A 14,122-nucleotide genomic window follows, 5' to 3' on the forward strand; every position below is an offset into this window, starting at 1 on the left:
AATACAGCCAAGAGTATCTGTTGTGGAGATCAAGCAAGGGATAGGGGGAAGACAGTGGTGCTCTTTAAATCTGACTCAGAAAAGCAGGAACTGGAAGAGGGCCCTGGGTGAGGTGGTGGCCAACACCTTGGGAGAAGGCATTAAGCCAGAAGCTGCAGGTGCTCCTGAGGGCTCAGGACAGGGAGGTACCAGTGTTCACAGACAGCAGAAAAACAACTGGGAACAATAAATTAGGACTTCATGTTGCTATCATTTGGCATAACACAATCAGGCTTTTCTTTTTTTTTTCTTTTTCCTTTTAAATATAAGGCAACTTGCCAACACATAACTTAAAAACTGGTCTTCAGTCACATTGCTCCAGATCACGAGAGAATTTCTGGCTAACGAACAGTAGTGGATAGTGAACAAAATGCAAAACCTTAAATAAGAACCATCAGCTGACATTCGCCAGAGACAAGAGGAAAGGTGAGGGCTTATTTCATCTGTGAAAAATAAAAACGCCCATTCTGCATCTTTAACAGAAGGGTGCAAAAATTTATAACAAAACAATCTAAGCTTAAAATTACAGAAAAGTGTTTCTAGCCAACTAATTGTCGCTTGGGATGAGACGTGCTGAGCATGGAGTGGATGAAGGTATGCTCTAAGAATGGACAGAGGGCAGGAGGGGCTGTTTCCAATGTACGCCCACCTCCAGGTGTTAGAACCATGCTCATTTGGTAAAGGAAGTATTCAAAGAGCTTAAGGCTTTGTGTTTTTTTTTTGTTTTGTTTTTGTTTTCTTCATTAAACTGAGGGGCTGCACTAGAGGATGAATGTACCTGTGGGGCCACTCACACACAATGCTACTCAAACCCACACTACATTCATACAGAAACTAACATTTAAAACTTACAGTGTAGAGCAATATTCTTAGCCAGTGTAGAGAACCAAATGCTTTTTTTTTTTTTTTTTTTTTGGTGTTTTTAATCCCAAACTCCAATGTGATCATTCCTTACCTACCTAATTCCTCAAGTAAGGTAGGTTTTGTTTTTGTTGAAGGGGAAAGGATGGGGGCTGTGGGCAGGTGAGTTAGGGGATAGGCAACAGTAAGAAAGGGATCTTGGGTATACTTGGGTACATTGTATTTTTCTAGGTTTGGAAAGGGGAGTCTGGAACCAAGATGCCAATACAAAGACTTTTTTCCCCCATATCTCATGAAATGGTCAAATACTTCCAAGATGCCCTTGAGATCACGTGTGGCATGGCCAAGTGCAGTGGCTGCGGGATCAATATAGACACAAAACAAAGCCTTAAGGAATGGAAAGGAACTGGAAGGACATGAAGACTGGATCAGCTTTGATTTGAGATCTTTGGGTGAATAAGGAATTAGCTTTCAGAGCACTTGGGAAATCTTGCTTCTTAGTCCTGGAGGGAGGGGAAGGGCGGTAGCAACAGGTAGAGGTCTGGCTTAGGGGCCTGAGCACCTCCACTACCTCAACTAGGGCATTCCCTCAGCCCACACCTCAGTCATCCTAAGGGAAACAGGAAGAGGTTCAAGAAAAGATGGCTGGGAGCTGGCTGGAAATGGCCAAGGTGGGGAGAATAGCTGACAGGCAGTCAGTGGAGAGAAAAGCCTGAGCTTGGGGTTAGCTTCTAACATAAAACCAAAAGTTGCTGGAGGGGAGGATGAGAGGACTCCTTCTGTCCCCAGTTAGATCCCACCAAATTCCCTTTCTTAGACATCTAAGAATGATCACACTGGAGCAGTGAAACTTTGAAACTATCCAGTTACTTAAAAGACTAAACCTAGGAGGGTGATGTATGATGTGTTGCACGTGGAGGGCAGCAGGGCTACCTATCTATACCCTGGGTGCTGAATATGAAGACTTCGACTCTCTGTGGGATCGGGGACTCGGTTGCCAGGGGCTCGGTGGGCCTTGCTCAGCATGGCCAGGCTCTGTTCTCGGAAGCAGGCCTGTTGGAAATCCCCACTTAGGTAATCCACTGTTTGCATTAAGCTGTTCTGGCTTGCCACTGGACCGCCCCCGGTCCCTGCTCGGTAGTGGGCCCCGGGAGCTGCTGCACAGTCGAGGGGTGCACCTGTGGGCTGCCCACCGTGGAACGGCATGGCGAGGTCCTGAGACCCCGAGCTGTCGCTATTGGGAGTGGGCAGAATGTTGTTCCACAGGGGTTGGAAGTAGTGGCCATTGGGGTAGGCCAATGGGGCTGCCATGCCGTTGACTGGTGGGGATGGGGTCGGCTTTTCCAGGGGTGGCTTCAGATGGAAGGACGGCGCCAGGCAGAGTTCTTGCGGGTAGGCAGGGGCTTTGCCCACAAAGCCAGACCCTGCCAACTCGCGTCCTGCTGCATGCTTGCCTGTCAGGCCAGGGGCTGGCGTCCCACCAGCCTCGCTGCACATCTGTTGTAGGTGGGCCAGCTGGTGCTGGTTCCAGGTGACTGGCTTGAGGTCGCTAGAGTAGCCAGTGGGGGCGCGAGAGATGCCTGTGGGCAGGTTGACAGGACCTGCAGCAGGCAACGCGGCAGTGGCCGCATGGGTGTGCTCCATGGGATTGACCACACATGAAGGCATTGGTGTGGGGACGCTGTGGGTCGACACCCGGGTGCTTGCATTGATGAGCAGACTGCGACTAATGGGGCTGGGGTTGGCAATCTGGCCCTCACACACTGAGGTAGTGCTGATGCCTGCCCTCGTCTGGCAAAACTGGTTGATCTGGTGCACGATGCTACTCAGGTCCGGGGGCTGGCTGTGCTGCAGAGTGGCCGCCATTGAAAGGGGGATAGTTGAGGTAGACACGGTCACATTCGGGGGGGCATCTGAGTCTGGCATCTTCCGGCCTCCATGCAGCAAAGGATTGTGGGGGTGCTGGAGACCCTGGTGAGCCAGGGCCTGAGGGTGGACCAAGCCCTGGGTTTGGGCCATGGGCTGAGGGTGGCCCAGGCCCTGAGGCTGCTGGAGGCTCTGAGGGTGGGACAGTGCCTGGGGTGGCGGGATACCCTGAGGGTGCTGCAGCGTCTGGGGAGGGGCATGGGCCAGGGTCTGTGCATGCTGCAGGGCCTGCTGGCGGGCCAGAGCCTGGGCCTGGGGGTGGGCTAAAGTGCTGGGTGCCACAGTAGCATACGGTGCCACTGGGGGGTTCATGATGGCCTCAGGGAGCAACCGGGCTCGGGTGCCGTCAAAGTCCTTGAGTATGCTTTTGGCTGGCACTTTGACAATGGCAAGCAGGCCTGCCTTGGTGGCAGCCTGTGTCGGGTAGGGGCTGTAGCGCTGGGCTGATGTGTCGAGGCCGTTCACAGTACGACGAACGTGTTTCCGCTGGGGAACCTTCACACTGTTGGGGAAGATTTTTATAGTCAGTGGGTTGTTTGCGACCTTCTTAGCATATGCATCCAATTCGGCTGGGGTAGGATAGTGAGCAGTTCTCATTTTCTGTGTAGTGTCCCCTAGAGAGAGAGAATGGGAAGGAGAGCAAAGAGGGAGAGGGAGCTCATCAGTGCCAAGGCAACCAGCCCTTCTAGATTCCCCTTCTGAGGGCCTGGGGTAGGGTAGGGAAGTGACTAGGTTGTCATCGGTAGCCTTCATTCTAAACCCAGCTTCAGTCTTCATATTAACAATCACTGCTAGTGTGCAGTAAGTGCTTATAGTGGGCCAGGTCTTGTGCTAGGTGACAGGCCATCTCAGTGAATCCTCACTATTGCTCTAGAAGCAGGCACTACCATCATTTCCATTTTGTAAATGAGGTAAGTAGAGATCAGAACAGCAAAGCATCTTTCGAAGTCTCATATCTTGGAGAACCAGAATTTGGTCAATTCTCAGGTAACCGAGAGCTCTCGCCATACATAGAAATGCAGGGTCGCTGGACACTGTAGCTCACACTTGTAAATCCCAGCATTTTGGGAGGCCAAGGCGGGTGGATCATCTGAGTTCCGTCAGAAGTTCAAGACCAGCCTGGGCAACATGGTGAAACCCCGTCTCTACTAAAAATACAAAAATTAGCCAGGCAGGGTGGCAGGCACCTGTAATACCAGCTACTTGGGAGGCTGAGGCAGGAGAATTGCTTGCTTGAACCCAAGAGGCGAAGGTTGCAGTAAGCCGACATTGCACCACTGCACTCCAGCCTGGGCAATAGAGCAAGACTCTGTCTCAGAAAAAGAAAAAAAAAAAAAAAAGAGAGAGAGAGAAATGCAGGGTCTGGAACTCTACCAGCCCATGTGGCCTGGGGGTAGAAAGTTCTAAGCAAAGCTCCTTGTCAAGGCCGTGGTGGCCCTTCAGCCTAGAGGGTACCCAGAGCTATGACTCTTTAGTCTGCAGGGAACAATGAGGCATCAGCTTTCCCTTGCATCTTGGCAGCTGGGGGGCTTTGCCCACTGGGTGGGCACCCTGGAACAGTAGACAGAATGCTTCCTTTCAGGAGCAGAGGAATAAGCTGCCAACATCTCTCCCCTTCCCCATGTCACAAGTTCACTTTTATTTACAGTTCACTCTATGCCTGACTGGGTGAGGATCAAAGGCTTTATTTATTTGCTAGAGAAGGAAGATAATAATGACAGGACAGCAGGGAGGGAATTGAGAAGAAAGGATTCAGAGCATCTTTCAGTCCTTTCAGTCCTGAGAGCCAAAAATAGTCTGTATTTGGTCCATGTCAGCTGTCACTTTCCAAAAAGAAAGAGGAAAAACCTGCCTTCCTTTGGAGACTGCGGAAATGCCCACTTGGTGTGCCTCATTAATGTTAACAGTCTCTTTGTTCCCATCTCCTGCTGCCTCCCATCAGGGGGCTCAGCGGATGTCCGGCTTCCAGTCAAAAAGGAAAAGGTTCCGAGAACAAGGGCTCTTTAAGGATGCCAAGCTCCTGCAAGGGGGCTCTGCTCCACTCTGTCTGTCTCTGAGGGAGGGTCTCCCCTGAGTATACACAAAAGGTGCCTAATAAATGCTTGCTGAATGAGTGAGTACACAAACTGCCCAAAGCAGAACTGGCTTGGCTAGAAGCCCAGGTTCAGCTAGCTGACTCTCTCTTTACTTCCTCCCCTTGCAAAAGGCAGGAGGATATGCCAACGACTAATCTGACTGAATGCCCAGCTTGTGGCCTCAGGTGGCCTTGGCCCAAAGGAGACCCCATTCAAAGTCATGTCACTGGGCATTACCTAGAACAGAGGTAGGCTAATGAGGGTATTAGAAGGAAAATGGGTACAGCTGCCTTTGTTTGGTGATAATGCTGGTCAGCAACAGCTTAGAAACTCCTGCTCTGGAAAGCAGGAAAAGAAAGCTTAAGTCAGGAACGGCAGAGAGATTTGGGCCCATGCTCATAAGCAGATCTGAGCAAAAAGGGCCAGGCATCCCCAGCCCCCAAAACAGGTCTATGCTTTCAAATACTGGCAAAAAAGTCTGGGATCACTGGTTAAGAGAAAGTCCCTAAACTCAAGACACCAGAATTCCAATAGAAGCTGCCTTGGTCAACCACTGTACCTATCTGTCTTATTGGTCAAAATCTCGTATGATACTCCTAGCACAGTGCTTTAAACCTAACCCACCTTCATGCTGGTGGGCTTCTCTCCTTGAAATCCAAGTAGAAGTCATATAGTACCTTGATGAATAGAAGAGTCCCTTTGTTCCAAGTTAGTACCAACTCTGAGCTCAGTTTTTTTCTTTTTTTTTTTTGAGACGGAGTCTCGCTCTGTCGCCCAGGCTGGAGTGCAGTGGCCGGATCTCAGCTCACTGCAAGCTCCGCCTCCCGGGTCCACGCCATTCTCCTGCCTCAGCCTCCCGTAGCTGGGACTACAGGCACCCGCCATCTTGCCCGGCTATTTTTTTGTATTTTTTAGTAGAGACGGGGTTTCACCGGGTTAGCCAGGATGGTCTCGATCTCCTGACCTCGTGATCCACCTGTCTCGGCCTCCCAAAGTGCTGGGATTACAGGCTTGAGCCACCGCGCCCGGCCGAGCTCAGTTTTTTTCTAGCAGAGACAAGGGGGAAGCTTGGCCTCATGCAGGAGTATGGAAGGGGCACTTATCCACATTGATTAGTTTTCTTTGTCCTGTCTCCACTGATACTGACAATGGTGAAGAGGGCTGTCAAATGATTCAGAAATAAAGTGAAATGAGGGTAGGGAGGGTGGCCACAAGGCTGCAGTAGCTTTGTTAAAGAAGAACCCCAAGGATGAGTACAGTATATTGAACAAAAAAGGGGTATCATTCTGGGAATACAGCACCATCTACCTCACATACCAGACTTAAGCCTAACCCTTAAAAATAACAGTTTTCCGCTGGGCGCGGTGGCTCAAGCCTGTAATCCCAGCACTTTGGGAGGCCAAAGTGCGTGGATCACGAGGTCAGGAGTTCAAGACCACCCTGCCCAGCATGGTGAAACCCCGTCTCTACTAAAAATACAAAAAATTAGCTGCAGATGGTGGAGCGCGCCTGTAGTCCCGGCTACTTGGGAGGCTGAGGCAGGAGAATTGCTTGAACCTGGTAGGTGGAGGTTGCAGTGAGCCAAGATTGTACCACTGCACTCCAGCCTGGGCGACAGAGCGAGACTCCATGTCAAAAAAAAAAAAAGAAAGGTTTTCTCAGCTGGGCATGGTGGCTGAGATGTGTGAGCCACACCTGTAATCCCAGCACTTTGGGAGGCTGAGGTGGGTGGATCACGAGGTCAGGAGTTTAAGACCAGCCTGGCCAAGATGGAGAAACCCCATCTCTACTAAAAAAAATACAAAAAAATTAGCCAGGCATGGTGGCAGGCGCCTGTAATCCCAGCTACTCAGGAGGCTGAGGCAGAGAATTGCTTAAACCCAGGAGGCGGGAGTTGCAGTGAGCCAAGATGGCACCACTGCACTCCAACTTGGGCGAAAGAGTAAGACTCCATCTTAAAAAAAAAAAAAAAACAGTGGCTGGGCGCGGTGGCTCACGCCTGTAATCCCAGCACTTTGGGAGGCTGAGGCGGGCAGATCATGAGGTCAGGAGATCGAGACCATCCTGGCTAACACAGTAAAACCCTGTCTCTACAAAAAATACAAAAACAAACAAAAAAATTAGCCAGGTGTGGTGGTGGGTGTCTATAGTTCCAGCTACTTGGGAGGCTGAGGCAGGAGAATGGCCTGAATCCGGGAGGCGGAGCTTGCAGCAGGGAGCTGAGATCAAGCCACTGCACTCCAGCCTGGGCGACAGAGCAAGACTCCATCTCAAAAAAAAAAAGTTTTCTCAACACTTATCACAGCCCCCACACAGGCACCCCGACTACTTATTTTCTTCTGTAATGTATTTCCATAACTACACAGTCAACACAGATACCACAGCTTTGTAAGCAACTTACTTAAATAGCTTGTACCAATAGTGTCATTAATAGAGACATAGACAATGTAGGGAATAGGAAATCTGTAGTTTGTAAAGGGTTAGAGAAACCTGTATTCAAGTATTAGCTTCATCATCTGCCCATACTGAGAGCCTGTCATTCCTCAATTATCAACAGGGATGAATTCTGCTCTCCTACTTCTTTTTTTTTTTTTTTTTTTTTTTTTTGAGACGGAGTCTCGCTCTGTCACCCAGGCTGGAGCGCAGTGGCCGGATCTCAGCTCACTGCAAGCTCCGCCTCCCGGGTTCACGCCATTCTCCTGCCTCAGCCTCCCGAGTAGCTGGGACTATAGGCGCCCGCCACCTTGCCCGGCTAGTTTTTTGTATTTTTTAGTAGAGACGGGGTTTCACCGTGTTAGCCAGGATGGTCTCAATCTCCTGACCTCGTGATCCGCCCGTCTCGGCCTCCCAAAGTGCTGGGATTACAGGCGTGAGCCACCGCGCCCAGCCATTGCTCTCCTACTTCACAGAATACTAAGATCAAGAGAGTCAGTGAACATTTTCACTAAATGAGCATTTTCATTTCAATGAAAATGCTATGTGAACAGGAACTATGATGGTCAATAGTTATTATTCAAGGATAGCAGATGTGGCTGAGTATGACCACAGGCAACACAAAGAAAACTGACTAAGGAAGCCCCAACTGCAGGACACCCTGGCCTTCAGCCTGAGAGTTAAATGTAACAGAAAGCACTGCTGTCTATTCCAGGATGGACTGGAGGAAATTTTCTGCCTGAAATCCAGTCCTCCCAATGGAGACCTCTCTGTTCATCCTTCTATTTTGAAGGTCAGAGGGCATAGGTAACATAGGTAGCAGGAACCTCTATCTGTAGGCAGAGAGGCACAGGCAATGTATTTGAAACACAGATTTTGTAGTCTGAGCTGAGTATGGGCCAGTCACAGGACAGTCATGTGGCACTGGCAAGTGACAAACCCTCTATGCCTTATCCTTGTGACAAAGACAAGAGAGTCTTCCATACAGAATTTTTGAGGAATGAGTGAGAACATATGTGAAAACATTCAATATAGTGCCTGGCACATGGTAGCAGCTTGACAAATGTTAGCTATTATTTCTATGAGTTTATCCAGTCATTGGGTCAATCTGCCATTTAAAGGTCCCTCCACTAGGAGGCAGATATGCATATAAAGAAGCAGTAAAAGAAGGAAATTTTGGCATTTGTCCCCAGAGCCCCAGTGCTCTGCCATGGACGGAGGTCAAAGTTTGTTATCTAAAGATGGCTTAAAGACCAAGGACCTTTTATCATTTCAGCCATTCAAACAGTAAATATTTAGAGAGCCATTATTATATTGTGATCCTGAGAAGGAGAAATACAGAGCAGAGGCCGAGGATTAAGAAAGAAAAACTTTCCGGTGGCGCATGCCTGTAGTCCGAGCTACTTGAGAGACTGAGGCAGAAGAACTGCTTGAATCCAGGAGGTGGAGGTTGCAGTGAGCCAAGATTGTGCCACTGCACTCCAGTCTGGGCAAGAGAGGGAGACTCCATCTCAAAAAAAAAAAAAAAAAAAAAAAATGCCCAGGCACGGTGGCTCACGCCTGTAATCCCAGCACTTTGGGAGGCCGAGGCGGGCGGATTACCTGAGACTGGGAGTTCAAGACCAGCCTGACCAACATGGAGAAACCCCTTCTCTACTAAAAATACAAAATTAGCCAGGCGTGGTGGCGCATGCCTGTAATCCCAGCTACTCCAGAAGGCTGAGGCAGGAGAATCGCCTGAACCCCGGAGGCAGAGGTTGCGGTGAGTCGAGATCGCACCATTGCACTCCAGCCTGCGAAACAAGAGTGAAACTCCAGCCGGGCGCTGTGGTTCATGCCTGTAATCCCAACACTTTGTTTTTGTTTTTTTTGTTTTTGTTTGACACGGAGTCTCGCTCTGTCGCCCAGGCTGGAGTGCAGTGGCCAGATCTCAGCTCACTGCACGCTCCGCCTCCCGGGTTTACGCCATTCTCCTGCCTCAGTCTCCTGAGTAGCTGGGACTACAGGGGCCCGCCACCTCACCTGGCTAGTTTTTTGTATTTTTTTTAGTAGAGATGGGGTTTCACCGTGTTAGCCAGGATGGTCTCGATCTCCTGAACTCGTGATCCGCCCGTCTCGGCCTCCCAAAGTGCTGGGATTACAGGCTTGAGCACTGCGCCCGGCCAATCCCAACACTTTGGGAGGCCGAGGTGGGCAGATCACGAGGTCAGGAGATCGAGGCCATCCTGGCTAACATGGTGAAACCCTGTCTCTACTAAAATCACAAAAACAAAATTAGCCGGGCGTGGTGGTGGGTGCCTGTAGTCTCACCTACTCGGGAGGCCGAGGCAGGAGAATGGAGTGAACCCAGGAGAAGCAGCTTGCAATGAGCCAAGATCGTGCCACTGCACTCTAGCCTGGGCGAAAGAGCGAGACTCCATCTCAAAAAAAAAAGGGAAAAAAGAAAAAATTTCAAAATCACTCATTTTCTGAGGCACTGGGGGAAGATGGATCAGAGAAAAACAGGCCGGGCGCGGTGGCTCAAGCCTGTAATCCCAGCACTTTGGGAGGCCGAGACGGGTGGATCACGAGGTCAGGAGATCGAGACCATCCTGGCTAACCCGGTGAAACCCCATCTCTACTAAAAAATACAAAAATCTAGCCAGGCGAGGTGGCGGGCACCTGTAGTCCCAGCTACTTGGGAGGCTGAGGCAGGAGAATGGCGTGAACCTGGGAGGCGGAGCTTGCAGTGAGCTGAGATCCGGCCACTGCACTCCAGCCTGGGCGACAGAGCGAGACTCCGTCTCAAAAAAAAAAAAAAAGAAAAACAAAACTTCCGAGTACAAAGTTTCAAAATGGTTAAGGACTCTCCAAGGAAGTGACATCATGGAATATACGATCTAGAAAAGCTGTAGGAGGCCATCCTTCTGACACCAACTAACCTAACCCCAAGCCAAGATATTCTTTAATTCATCCAGCCAGCCCTCTGGCAAATCACAAATCTGGGTTAGGAAGAACATTACTGTCTCCTACACACATAGAAAAGGAAAAGGAGAACAGAAAAAGCTATAAGGGATCAACCCTGTGATTCCGAACGTATGGCAGCTGAAGCCTGGGTAAAAGCCATTTAGCCAGATGACTTACAGTGCTGGGGCAAGAAGCCACATTTCTCTTCTCCTGACCCCGGACCACCAATCCTGCCTCATGCTGACTGTATTTATGTTATAAAGCACATTAAACTATAAACACCTGTACCCATCCCACTCCACCAGACATCACACTTTGTGTTCCTAGCAACTTATAAGACCATCCTGAGGATGGACAGGAGAGAAAGGCTGAGAGCAGAATCATAAAACATTTTTTGTTTGTTTGTTTTTTGAGATGGGAATCTCCCTCTGTTGCCCAGGCTGGAGTGCAGTAGCACGATCTTGGCTCACTGCAACCTCTGCCTCCCGGTTCAGGCAATTCTCCTGCCTCAGCCTCCTGAATAGTTAGCACTACAGGCTCCCGCCGCCATGCCTGGCTAATTTTTTGTTTTTGTTTTTGTTTTTTTTTTTTTGAGACGGAGTCTCGCTCTGTCGCCCAGGCTGGAGTGCAGTGGCGCGATCTCGGCTCACTGCAAGCTCCGCCTCCCGGGTTCCCGCCATTCTCCTGCCTCAGCCTCCCGAGTAGCTGGGACTACAGGCGCCCACAACCGCGCCCGGCTAATTTTTTGTATTTTTAGTAGAGACGGGGTTTCACCGTGGTCTCGATCTCCTGACCTTGTGATCCGCCTGCCTCGGCCTCCCAAAGTGCTGGGATTACAGGCGTGAGCCACCGCGCCCGGCCTGTTTTTGTTTTTTTTTGAGACCAAGTCTCGCTGTGTCACCCAGGCTGGAGTGCAGTGGCGTGATCTCGGCTCACTGCAAGTTCCGCCTCCCGGGTTCACGCCATTCTCCTGCCTCAGCCTCCCGAGTAGCTGGGACTACAGATGCCCGCCACCACGCCCAGCTAATTTTTTGTATTTTTAGTAGAGACAGGGTTTCACCGTGTTAGCCAGGATGGTCTCGATCTCCTGACCTTGTGATCCGCCTGCCTCGGCCTCCCAAAGTGCTGGGATTACAGGCATAAGCCACCACTTCCAGCCTTTTTTTAGTTTTTTTGAAATGGAGTCTCGCTGTGTCGCCTAGGCTGGAGTGCAATGGCAAGATCTCAGCTCACTACAACCTCTGCCTCCTGGGTTCTAGCGATTCTCCCACCTCAGCCTCCCAAGTAGCTGGGATTACTGGCGCCTACCACCACGCCTGGCTAATTTTTGTATTTTTAGTACAGACGAGGTTTCACCATGTTGGCCAGGCTGCTCTCAAAGTCCCGACCTCAGGGTATCTGCCCACCTTGGCCTCCCAAAGTGCCAGGGTTACAGCCATGAGTCACCGAGGTGCAGTAATGCCTGTAACACAGGATGGGAGTTCAAGACCAGCCTGGCCAGCATGGTGAAACCCCATCTCTACCAAAAATACAAAAATTAGCCAGGCATGGTAACACATGCCTATAATCCCAGCTACTACTTAGGAAGCTGAGGCAGGAGAATCACTTGAACTCGGGAGGCGGAGGTTGCAGTAAGCCAAGATGGCACCACTGCACTCCAGCCTGGGCGACAAGAGCAAAACTCCACCTCAAGTAAATAAATAAAATAAAATAAAGTGGGCTGGGTGTGGTGACTCATGCCTGTAATCCCAGCACTTTCGGAGGCCAAGGCAGGTGGATCACCTAAAGTCGCGAGTTCGAGACCAGCCTGATCAACATGAAGAAACCCTGTGTCTACTAAAAATACAAAATTAGCTGGGCATGGTACTGCATGCCTGTAATCCCAGCTACTCAGGAGGCTGAGGCAGAGAATCGCTTGAACCCAGTAGGTGGAGGTTGCGTTGAGCTGAGATCATGCCATTGCATTCCAGCCTAGGCAACAAAGCAAAACTCTATCTCAAAAAAAACACAAAAGAATAAGTAATAAAATAAAGTGAACACCAAGATAAAGCTGCCAATTTGCCTGTCCTCCAAATGGCTTTTCCCTTGATATCGTAGTTTTGGGTAAAGCTGTCAGAGTGCGTTAAGGAACCTAGAGAAAAGCAAGCTTCTCTTTGTCACCTTATTGCATGTCTCTAAGTACGTTCCCTCTCCAGTTATGTCCCCAGAAGCCCAGAAACAGGCACAATGCAGTTAGGATGCTGCATTTGGATGGCTAGGGAGTATAACATAACACCTTTATCACCCAATCATCACTTATTAAGATAAAGGGGGCCAGGCGCGGTGGCTCACACCTGTAATCGCAGCACTTTGGGAGGCCGAGGCGGGCAGATCACGAGGTCAGGAGATCGAGACCATCCTGGTTAACATGGTGAAACCCCGTCTCTACTAAAAATACAAAAAAAATTAGCTGGGCGTGGTGGCAGGCACCTGTAGTCCCAGCTATTCGGGAGGCTGAGGCAGGAGAATGGCATGAACCCGCGAGGCGGAGCTTGCAGTGAGCCGAGATTGCACTACTGCACTCCAGAATGGGTGACAGAGTGAGACTCCGTCTCAAAAAAAAAAAAAAAAGATAAAGGCTAGGTTGAGAAAGCTATAGCAGAGCTTGCTTTACTGTGTCAGGCAACTGTAGAAGGAGGACTACCACCTTCAGCTATTACATAGAGCTGGATTCACTGGCCAAATTTCAGAACTAGCCAGGCTCTGAGTCTTATGCTCCCTCAAAGAAATGAAGTCCAAAGGCTGGACCATTTTTAACTTCTGATGATGATTTCACAGGGCAGGGGCTGGCAAACGACAGCCTGTGTGCCTGCTCCATTTGCTGTTTTTTTTGTAAAAAGTTTCATTGGAACACAGACACCCTCATTTGTTTATTGTCTGTGGCTGCCTTTGCCCTACAACGCCAGAGTTGAGTAGATGCAACAGACCACATGGCCCACAAAGCTAAAATTATTGGCTATCTAGGCTTTACAGAGAAAGTTTGTTAGTCCCTGTCATAAGGGATTCAGTTAAGGTGCTGAGCCACCTTTTCTATCAAAGGGAAGCCTAGCTGCCTCACTGATTTCTCCTTTGTGCTCTAAATGGAAGGTCTACTCCAAATTTAGGGCTGTTTTTACACCTGAAGATACTATACATGGTAATGTGCCAAGAAAAGAATCTTTTCCTTGCAGATCATGTATTACAGGGAGAGAAGGTAGGAAGGAGTCTGGGAAAATATGAAGTATAAAACCCCAATTCCAGAAAGTTAAGACAAGAATCATAACAGATTTTAAAGGCTCAATCTTCTGGAAAGTGTATTATCAGGAAAATGCCCAGAGAGACTGAGAAAGCTAGCTCTCCATCTCTTCTGAGGGCAAAAGCTCCTTTACTTCCTGTGAACTAAAGTCATACTGGCTCAGAAGGCAGGCAGCAAAGCCAAAGGGAACTGTCTGTCTCCATGGTAGACTGTATTCAGAGATTTTGAAACAAGAGAATAGCATAAACAGTTTATTTCAGAGAGTAATCTGGACTGTGAGTTTTCATGAAATTCTCCATGAAGGTTCAAACTGAAACACCTTTTTTAAGGGTGATATATATATATATTTCCTCTGAAGCTCTTTATGGTTTTGTTGTTCAACAGAAAGCTATCAGCAACAATTAAAATTGATATATATCGGGGAATTACAGAATTTAGAGCAGACCCCTACTGGCTGGACACAGTGGCTCAGCACTTTGGGAGGCCAAGTTAGGGGGATCACCTGAGATCTGGAGTTTGAGACCAGCCTGGCCAATATGGTGAAACCCTGTCTCTACTAAAAATACAA

At 49.3% G+C, this 14,122-nt stretch overlaps 1 protein-coding gene across 19 annotated transcripts in view; it reads right to left on the reverse strand.

Annotated features, from left to right (window-relative positions):
* Positions 1 to 221: 221 nt before the first annotated feature.
* Positions 222 to 14,122, reverse strand: part of FAM222B (family with sequence similarity 222 member B) — a 97,401-nt gene continuing 83,500 nt past the window's right edge. For 10 of the 19 annotated variants that reach the window (XM_028835562.2, XM_077968916.1, XM_015118848.3 and 7 more), the window contains one exon: positions 222 to 3,328. In XM_028835562.2, coding sequence (XP_028691395.2) covers positions 1,834 to 3,138 — 1,305 coding nt within the window. In that variant the 5' untranslated portion in view covers positions 3,139 to 3,328 and the 3' untranslated portion in view covers positions 222 to 1,833. 19 annotated transcript variants of the gene reach the window in all.

Source organism: Macaca mulatta, chromosome 16 (genome assembly GCF_049350105.2).
Source record: "Macaca mulatta isolate MMU2019108-1 chromosome 16, T2T-MMU8v2.0, whole genome shotgun sequence".
NCBI classification, from domain to species: domain Eukaryota; kingdom Metazoa; phylum Chordata; class Mammalia; order Primates; family Cercopithecidae; genus Macaca; species Macaca mulatta.